General features: G+C 42.1%; 1 protein-coding gene across 1 annotated transcript; it reads left to right on the plus strand.

Annotated features, from left to right (window-relative positions):
* The first annotated feature begins 1,936 nt into the window (after positions 1 to 1,936).
* BTF3 (basic transcription factor 3) lies at positions 1,937 to 9,575 on the plus strand. The gene is made up of 6 exons (XM_030237412.2): positions 1,937 to 2,058; positions 2,357 to 2,425; positions 5,653 to 5,766; positions 5,962 to 6,163; positions 8,682 to 8,738; positions 9,220 to 9,575. The coding sequence occupies exons 2-6, from the start codon at positions 2,357 to 2,359 to the stop codon at positions 9,264 to 9,266; spliced, it is 489 nt and encodes a 162-aa protein (XP_030093272.1). The 5' UTR covers positions 1,937 to 2,058; the 3' UTR covers positions 9,267 to 9,575.
* Positions 9,576 to 10,100: the final 525 nt, after the last annotated feature.

Genomic DNA, 10,100 nt, shown 5'->3' on the forward strand with positions numbered 1-10,100 from the left:
GAATGATCTGCCTCAGAAATGCAAACTGAGGAACAAGGTTTACATATACTCAAAGGCAGCAGCAACTGCATGAGTTAGGGCCTGGCAGGTGTGTGTGCTTGGCTCTCAGAACAGGACTCTGAAAACACAAAGACTGGCAATACATAAAAAAGGTAGATTAAGGCATCAGTGAGGGAAAATGGCTACAGGGGAACATCTCTGAGGGATCCAGCAAGGGCACACAGACAGTGTGTGCTGTCTGTGACCAGCAGCAAGCAGCCGCATGTGGGTAGTTTATAAATTACAATAACATAACAGAGGAGGAAAAGCCACAGTGAAAAACACACAAGGTGGAAGAAATAAAAAGAAGAAGGGCTGTTACACAGGCAGCGGTGACAGAAAAAAACTCGGTAATTTGGCTAGGCAGGGGCAGCTGGGGGCATCGGGGGTTGGTTCACTTAAGGGGCCCCACCACAGAGCTCTGCACTGGCCAGCTGGGAGGAAGGAGGCAAGTTGCTGGGCACAGCAGGGAGAAGCACAGCCAAGGGCTTTGAGAGAGGGCCTGCACTACAAAAGGAAGAAAGAAACATAATGCTCACCTGTTTTCTAGCATGAAAAATAATAAACACGTAATTTGTGAGGCCACATCTGGAACACCATGTCTAGTTCTGGACTCCTCAGTACAAGAAAGACAAGGAACTACTGGAGAGGGTCCAGCCACACAAGCACAACTGCTGGGACATCTCTATAATGACAGACTGTGGGAGCTGGGCCTGTTTATTCTAGAGGAGACTAAGAAGGGATCTTGTCAATACTTATAAATATCTCAAATGTATCAGTTGTGTGCAGTGACAGGATGAGTGAGGAGCAATGGCCATAAATTAAACCACAAGAAATGCCACCCCAGCTTGAGGGATAACTTCTATATGTTGAGGGGAGCTGAACACTGGAACAGGCTGCCCACGGAGGTTGTGAAGTGTCTCTCTCTGGAACTGTTCAAAACCCACCTGGATATGTTCCTGTGTGACCTGCCCTGGGCATTCCTGACTTAGCAGGGGCACTGGACTGGATGATCTCAAGTGGTCCCTTCCAACCCCAGTGGTTCTGTGATGTCAGACCATGGACATCAAGCCTGTGGTGGGGAACTTCCCTGGCAAGGCTGCAGGTATCAAGGTGGGTAAAAGGGCAGCAAAGTGAGTAAGGCATGGTAATCTGAAGCATGCTGAGGGTGAGTGCTGGGTCCTGCCCTTTACCAGAACAACCCTAGAACCCCACAGGCTTGGGCAGACTGGCTTGAAAGCTGCCCACAGGGAAATGACCTGGGGGTACTGATCCAAACATGAGCCAGCATATGTCCAGATGGCCAAGAAGGACAATGGCATCCTGGCCTGGATCAGCAATAGTGTGGCCAGCAGGAGCAGGACAATCACTGTCCTGGCATCGGTTAAGGCCACATCTCCAGTGCTGTGTCCAGTCCTTGGCCCTTCACTAGGAGGACGACATTGAGGTGCTGGCAGAAGACCAGAGGTGGCCAACAAAGCTGGTGAAGGGTCTGGAGCACAAGTCCTGTGGGAACAGCTGGGGGAGCTAGAGTTGTTTAGCCTGGAGGAGACTAAAGGGTGACCTTATCAGTCTCTACAACTACCTGAAAGGAGGTGTAGCAATGGGAGCGTCGACACCAAGAGGAATTTCTTCACAGAAAGGGGGACAAGATACTGGAGCGGGCTCCTCAAGGAGACGCTAGAGTCACTAACCCTGAAGTTGTCTAAGGAAAGACTGGCCGTGGCAATGGGTGCCATGGTCTGGTTGACACGGTGATGTTCGCTCACGCGGCGGACTCAACCACGCCGCAGGTCTTTCTCAAGCCGACAGATCCCGGGATCGCCCAGGCCGCCGGGCCCGGCCCTACTCGCCCCGAGGGCGGCGGGGCGCCCCCTGCCGGGCCCGGCGCGGCGCACGCGCGGCCCGGCGCGCAGCTCCTTCCTTCCGGCCGCCATCTCGCTGTGCCCGCGTGCGGATCCCGGCTCCGCGTCCTGCCCGCCGCCTCCAGCCGCGCTCCGCGCCCCGCCGCTCACCAAGGTACCGCGGGGGAGTCGGGGGGCGGCCGGGAGGGGAGCGTGAGTCGGCCGGGGGCGGTGGGCGGCAGTGGTGGTTAGAGAAGGAGACGGCGGTTACGGTCTGGGCCTGAAGGGAGGCTCGGCTCGGCTGGGCTCGGCAGCTCTGCCCGCGATCTGAGACCGTTCCGGCCCTGTGGCGGGGCGGGGCTGCCCGCGTGCGCGGAGGACCCGAGTGGGTGTGTGTGAGGGGCGGCTGCGGAGCCCCCTGTGCCCACGTGCCCCCACCTGTGCTCCCACACCCGCTCTTGTTGTTTCCGCAGATGAAGGAGACCATCATGAACCAGGAGAAGCTGGCCAAGCTTCAGGCCCAAGTGCGCATCGGTGGCAAGGTAAGAGCCGCCCTTCTGCGCTGCCGTCGGGATTGCGTGTCCCTGCCTGTATATCGGGCCTGGCACAAGGGATCCCGGAAACGGGGGTGTGGAGCAGCCCTGAGTGGTCTCAGCTTGGCTGGACTGTCCTCAAGGGAATCTGTGCTGCTCCAGGGTCCTCTGAAGTCACTTTTGTAGGTGCAGTTTGTAGTAGCTGAGTCTCCAGACGTTTCTCTCTGTGTATGTTTTGTTACTGCAGATTTAATATTCTGTATTAGGGTGAATAGGAATCTTGTCATCAGCAAGGTCAAGTGCAAGGTGGTGCATCTGGGTCAGGGCAACGCCTGGTATCAACACAGGCTGGGGAGGAAGAGATGGAGAGGAGCCCTACCCAGAAGGATTTGGAGGTGCTGCTCTATGAGAGGCTGGACATGACCCAGCCATGGTCACTCACAGAGAACCACACGTGTCCTGGGCTGTATCCAAAGCAGTGTGGGCAGTCGGGCCAGGGAGGGGATTCTGCCCCTCTGCTCTGCTGAGACCCCAGCTGCAGTGCTATATCAGCTCTGGGGTCCCCATCACGGGCTGGTCATAGAGATGTTGGAGTAAGTCCAGGGAAGGGACAACAAGTTGATCAGAGGGCTGGATCTCCTCTCTTGTTAAAACAGTCTGAGAGAATTGGGACTGGTCTGCCTACAAAAAGGAGGCATTGGGGCCTAATTGTAGCCTCCTAGTACCTGAAGGGAGCCTACAGGAAAGGTGCATCAAGACTATTTACAAGAGCATGTAGTAGCATGTCAAGGGGGGATGGATTTAACTTGAAAGTAGGTTTAGATTGAATATTAGGAAAAAATTATTTACTATGAGGCTGGTCAGGCACTGGAATGAGTTGCCCAGAGAAGCTGTGGATGCCACGTACCTGGAGGTGTTAACGGCACGGGACTCTTGAGTAACTTGGTCTAGTTACAGGTATTCCTGCCCATGGCAGGAGGGTTGGAAGTAGATGGTTGTTGCCGTCCTCTTGCAGCCATCCCATGCTAATTTTATGGGCTGTTTTAGAAAACATGGGGAATTTGAAGTGAATATACCTTACAGCAGGTGAGGCTGGGTACAGTTTTCATAGCAGATCTTAGAGATCTTATGTTTCTGATTCGTCAGAAATACTTAGGATGCTCAAGGCAATTTTTTGCCTTTCTGGACAAAGTTGAAAATTCTATACTTGTCATACTTCTGTAATTGCAGACTAAAATTTATTTAAAATCTATTTTGTTACATCTGAATATATGTATTTGTGTTGTGTGTTTACTTAAAATGTGAGAAAAGTATGTTTAATATAGTCATAGGACAGTAAACATTGTAGTTACAGCATCAGTCTTAATTCAGGAATTTTTCAGGGATCTTTCATACCTGAGGGAATATATACAATGTTCTAGATTACAAATTATTCAAGAGAACTATTGCTGACAGAGTTTCCAGGAGCTTTCATTCCAGTGTTTGCCTTTTTTTTTTCTCCATTTCTTTCTGCCAGTTGGAGGAGATTTAGGCAGCCTTAAAACAGGGTTTATATAGTAATTGGTAATTTTTGCATATTCTTGGTATATGTTAATAGTTAATTAGAGAACTCCTGTATAATTTTGCTGTTTTGCATGTTAGGCATGTTAACCAGTGTGTGTTTATTGACTATAGAGGCTTTTAATGTCTGTCATGTGAGAGCATGCATTACAGTTCTTGCAGAGAATTCAGAGAGAGATTTCAGTTCTTGCAGCTTGCTGGTCAATATAGTGCTTTTATAGACATTAAGCAAAGCTTAGAATGGTCATTTAATTTTAAAATTGACCTGTGAAATAGTGAAAATGCCTGACCCTGCCATATTGTTATTTTTTATAATGGGAAATTATTCCTGATATCTTCATTGCATTGGTGTCATGTCAGTTGAGATGGGTGTGAAGGAGGTACATATTCCTCCACATTCCTTGATTCAAGACATCACAGTTCTGAAGTTTACTGAGAATTTTGTTGTCCAGAAGGATTTAGCATATGCCTTATCTAGCTCAATTCTTGAGTAGACAAGGCACTAAAATTAAGCATTTCTATTATTTTTAGTAGTTTTCAAACCAGTGTGTGTGCTAACCCAATAGTAGCAGGGTGTGAATATCAAGTTTTCTAGACAAAAACTTAAATGTTTGAGTGGTAGTCTTCCAAGTGTTAGTTTCATATGAATTTGTCACTAATATCCTCATTGTTGGTAACAGAATTATGTTAGAGTTGTTACTGTCCAGCCAACTTTCAAACTTCTGACAGTAAACTGAAAAGGAATTGCAGCTATTTATATGGCTAGGCAGCAACACATTCTCTTCTTATTAGTAAGTGGTAGATGAGCAACTGGAGCGGGAGCACTTAGATTAGTAGTTACATTATGTCAAAAAGTAGCTTGGTTTCACTTTTTCACAGACATTTTATGTCAGATTTTCCTGAACCCTTGTGTAAGCAATTGGAGAATGACATTTAATGCTTTTTCATATAAATAGATATATTCTAACGTGGGACATTTACTTCCCACAGAAGTAGAAATCTAGAGCTTTGGGTCTGTAGGACAATTTAACCTTTGCTTGTTTGGTTTCTAAACAGGGTTGGTCTAGAACACGAGAAGTATTATTAAAAATGTATTTATGAAATATTTTGGAAAAGTAGGCATTCTTCAAATATGTAAATCCGTCAGATGAAAGACGGCTATTTAGAATAAAAATGCAACATTTTGACTTTTCTCATATTCATTTGTTAATGATGTGTTCATAGCCTTACGGCCTCTGACTTTTACCAAAATTTGGCTATAATTAAGGAAAAACTAATAATTGCTTGAAACTGTTCATTCTTCAGTTTTATGTCTTGCGATAACTTGGGTTAACAAGGATAAATTTGCAACTTCCCTTTTCTAAGATGTTGCAGTAAACCATGACAATTGTGGAATAAATATTCTCTGATGGCATTGCTTCCTAAAACCTTATGCTTATCCTGCATGCTTCTCCTAAATCTTGTCTTAGTGCAAAAGAAAGACTGCTGCAGTGCAATTGGGCAGCAGGGTTACATGCACTGAAACACAGATGCAGTGTGTTAAGTTGGTTTGTAGAGATTGTAAAGTAGTTACACAGCCTTTAGGTTAAGAGTTTGTGAGAGCTACATAAGCTTTACCTTGTAATTTTTTTTTTTTTTTTTTTTTTTTTTTTTTTTTTTTTTTTTTTTTTGCGAAGGGTACTGCCCGCAGAAAGAAGAAGGTTGTTCACAGAACAGCTACAGCAGATGATAAAAAACTTCAGTTTTCATTGAAGAAACTGGGAGTCAACAATATTTCTGGAATTGAAGAGGTAATTGCTTCAAAGGAAAAAAAATAATTAAATAGAAAATGTATTGAAATAAATTTTCTAATAAGTAACATAGGTCCTAAACTTGTCTGTAATTTATCAATAGGTCTTTCTGAAGCTTTAAGAATTTTAATTTCCTGTTAAATTGAAAAATCCTGTTAGACTGCTTCAAATAATGGATTTTTTTTTTTCTTGCAGGTAAACATGTTTACCAATCAAGGAACAGTAATTCACTTCAATAACCCAAAAGTTCAGGCATCTCTGGCTGCTAACACTTTCACTATCACCGGTCACGCTGAGACAAAGCAGCTGACAGAAATGCTGCCTAGCATCCTAAACCAGCTCGGAGCTGACAGTCTGACCAGCCTCAGGAGATTGGCAGAAGCTCTACCCAAGCAATGTAGGTTGAAACTTAAATGTGTTCATGCTGGCAGCTGAGGCTTATTTCTGTAGCAGCAGTGACATTCTGTGCACTCTTGTCTGTAAGCGTGTTATAAAACGCTTATAAAGAAACCAAATGCTTTAAAATCAATTTTATTTGTAGCTCAAACCCAGTGGCAAGTATGACTCAGTAAAGCGAAGTCACCTGTTAGTGTGTCTTACAGCTGGGTTAGCACTGGAAAACTGTAGCCAGACTTGATTTTCTGGTACTGTCCTTCTTGATGTGGCTGACATATTTTGACATATCTTGTTGATTATAGCAGGGTGGATTAATTACTCTGTAAGTGTTAGGTTTTAAAGAAGGATAAACTTGAGTATGTCTCTTGACACTTGGAATGGAGATGTAAGTAATGGGGAGAGGGACATAGCAGACATCTTGAGATTGCTTTTCTCCCTCACAGGTGTGGTGAAGGTATTTCTCCATGGGCTTTTTGATAACTAGGAGGAAATAACAGGGTATTTATAAGGAAGTGCATTACAATTTCAGTATGTGTTAAACAATGTAGAGAACAGGGCTGATATGAGCATTAAGCTAGATGCACCAACTTCCTATTCCATACTTAAAATAGTAAAAAAGTATGACCATTTGTTCCTTCTAATACTGGGAAAAGTGTAGGAAGGACTTTAATATATATAGTGTTTGATAAAGGTGCTGTTGCTACAGGATGAAAATCATGAGTGAAAGACTTGTTGGTACACTAAGAATATTCCTTGTGTCCTGTGTGTACAGTCTTCCTACTTTCTGAAACATCTTAAATATCTTGAGTGAAATATCTGAAATATCTTAAGCCCATTCCTTTAAAGATAGGGAACAGCTTAAACATGGACAAATGAGATATAATAATTGTGTCTTTGGCAGTTCTAATTTGATTGTAAATTTATTATTCTTCCTCTGCTTTGTTGCCAAAGCAGCCTCTATTTACATTCCTAAAATTGATGATACCCTACTGGCAACGTACCAATGAAAAAAGTTTTGCTAGAAGTAATCCTCAAGATGTGGGGTAAAATGCTTTTTATCATCGTCCTCATATCTTTTCTTCTGATGTTGTCTGTGTGGTAGTAGTAGAGCTTGAAAGAAAAGAGTGCTTGGAAGGATTTAGAATTATTGATTGCTGAAGTTCTGTTTTCTGATAAAAATGAGAAGCCAGTTATAAGAGGCTATATTCTAAGCTGGATTGTGGAGTTCTTGAAAGAGGGAAGCTTTTTTTGAATGTGCATTTTTTGTGTTCTAGTAAATGGCTGTTTCTTTCCACTAAGAGTGGATGCCAGAACTAGTTGCGCAAAACTTTCTATTCAGCATTGTCAGCTAGATTTGGAAGCCTGACATCAATGAGTGAAGCATCTGTGATGATTACAGATGCCTGACATCAATGAGTGAAGCATCTGTGATGATTACAGATGCTAAAGTAAGCTTGGTCTGCTCTTGGGGATGAGAGAGAATGCAGGTAATTTTGGATGAAATAACATGGTGTGCTTTTCAAATGTTATTTTTAAGATGCACTTAAGATTTAACAGCTTTCTGACAAATTAAGGTCAGTGATGTCCTTGTCCCAAGTCCTTTCAAAACAAAGTTTATTTATCAGTTCTGGTTCTCAAGAAATTAATGTACAGATCTAGTTAGAGACCATCTTTTTTGTCATGCTTTTCTTAAAAACTGAGAAGGATTAATTAGAATAAAGCTAAGGTAGTAGAAAGTAAGAGACAATGTGACAGTAGAGCTAAGAATAGTTGTAGAGTAGTGGCACAGGCACCCACACACTTGAGATACCCGTTCGTTGCATTACTTCTGCCCAGTTCAGCAGATGCTCACTGGTCTGCTACGATGGAGATGGTTAAGTCTCACTACCTCTGTCAAATGCAACAGGAATGGTTAAAGAAATTACTAAGTCAGGAAACATGCACTAGAACACTAGGTCACCTCAACCACCTAAGGAGTATAAAATTGTGCCTCCAGTGCCATATTCCTTTGACTTTGCCAGGGAACAGTAGTACCTTTTAAGTACTTCTAGTTGTGTCTGCCTGCAACTTCACAATTACACCTCAGCTTTCTTTGGGTGTGTAGGTTAATAAGATCCTTTCTAGTCCTTAAAACTTGGTGATGTAAAATATGTAAATTTAAGAGCCATGTGGTAGTCCATAAACTAACCTACTTTTAGGAAAAACTGGTAAAATCAATTTCCACTTGTATTTGGAAGTTACTGTTATGCAGAGTACTCAGTATCTACATACAAGATGATGACTGGTTTGTGTTTAGCATGCATCTCCTAATTTTACTACTGGGCTGTTTGAGCATTATCAGTAAAAAAGGGAATGTAAACTTCCTGCCTTAGATAAAAATTTTTATTTACAAAACTGGATAAAGCATTGCAGCTTAGCCCAGAGTCTTTGATAATATTTTCAAAAACACAAAGCTAAACAATAAATCAAAATGCCTATGGTGAGCTTGAATGAATCTTTTGAACTACTTGCTCTTGCAGCTGTGGATGGAAAAGCACCGCTTGCTACTGGCGAAGATGATGATGATGAAGTTCCAGGTAAGAACAAACATGCAGTATAGGAGAGGGACGTGAATTTTGCTGAGAGATAATACACATAGCATAAGATCTGACCAGGGATATTAAGAGTGATATCTAGTGACTTGTCACACAATTTCTGTGTGCAGATTATTTCATTCATTTCAGATACCATGAGAGACTTCACAGTTTGAGCTAGCATTTTGGTCCTATGTTGAAGTGATAGCTACAACTAAGATCATTATTAATATTTTATGAGAAACTACCTTGTCAGAATCACTACCCAGTTCTTATAGTGAAGTTTAATGCTTTTAGAATTGTGCTTTTTAATGAACTGCCCAAAATTTCTTTGGTTTGAGCAGTATTTGCTCTGTATTTTACAAGCTGAAATTTTTATGATAAAAACTTGATATGAAGTAGGACTTAAGGAAAAAATTCAAACCCAAAATGTTCGTCAGAGGGGAAGTGGGTCAAACTTTTAATTCCAACAATCTTTTTCTAGATCTTGTTGAAAACTTCGATGAAGCTTCGAAGAATGAGGCAAACTGAACTGTCACCTCCTGAATAAAATTAAAACTTGAAAAAGCTATATGGAGCTGCTATTTTATATTGTGACTGCCTTGATTTATTTCCTGATGAGATCTCAAGATCTGTGATACTTGGAAACTCCTTTATTCTACAGCTCCTTAGTTACTGCTTGTACACTATTATTTTTGTGGCCCGATTGAACAAACCTATGCTTTGATAAAAGTCAGATTGCTAACAAATTTCTGCCTAGACACATTTTTTGAGTAACTTCTATACAAGCAAACACTCATCTTTAATGAACTTTGGCATACAATAAAAATATAAAACAAAGTTTCTGGTGTGACTCTTTGTCAGAAAATCAGGGACAAAAATATTAAACAAGAGGTCTTAAATATGAAACAATCTTAAAATGTTTTGCTTTTCTCCAGAGCATCCTTCTTTTTCTGTGTTAAAAAGCTGGCTCCTGAAAAAAAATCTTTCTATGCATAATGAAACCTTTTGGACTTATTTGGTGAATTTCTGGCATTGCAGGTTAGAGCTAGGTAGGCTTTAAGTCAGTTTGTAACCTGCTGGATTTAAGAAATAGAGTTGTATTTTAGCAACAGTTAATGGTGGCTTAATCTAAAACAAAACATGCAAGTCAAGGAAGAATTTTTACTTGCCAGCTGCTTGCTGCTGTCTTCATGGCTTTGGAGAGCTACATGTGAGTGTTAAATTTCTATCTTCAGTGAGTTTTAAGAGATATTTGCATGGCGCCGCTGTTAAATGGGTTAAACCATACAATTTTTATTTTATTTATCTGAAACCATCAGTTATATGGGGGAATGAAGCACAGAAGGGAGGAGAAGCATTAAT

Source organism: Serinus canaria, chromosome Z (genome assembly GCF_022539315.1).
Source record: "Serinus canaria isolate serCan28SL12 chromosome Z, serCan2020, whole genome shotgun sequence".
Classification (NCBI taxonomy): domain Eukaryota; kingdom Metazoa; phylum Chordata; class Aves; order Passeriformes; family Fringillidae; genus Serinus; species Serinus canaria.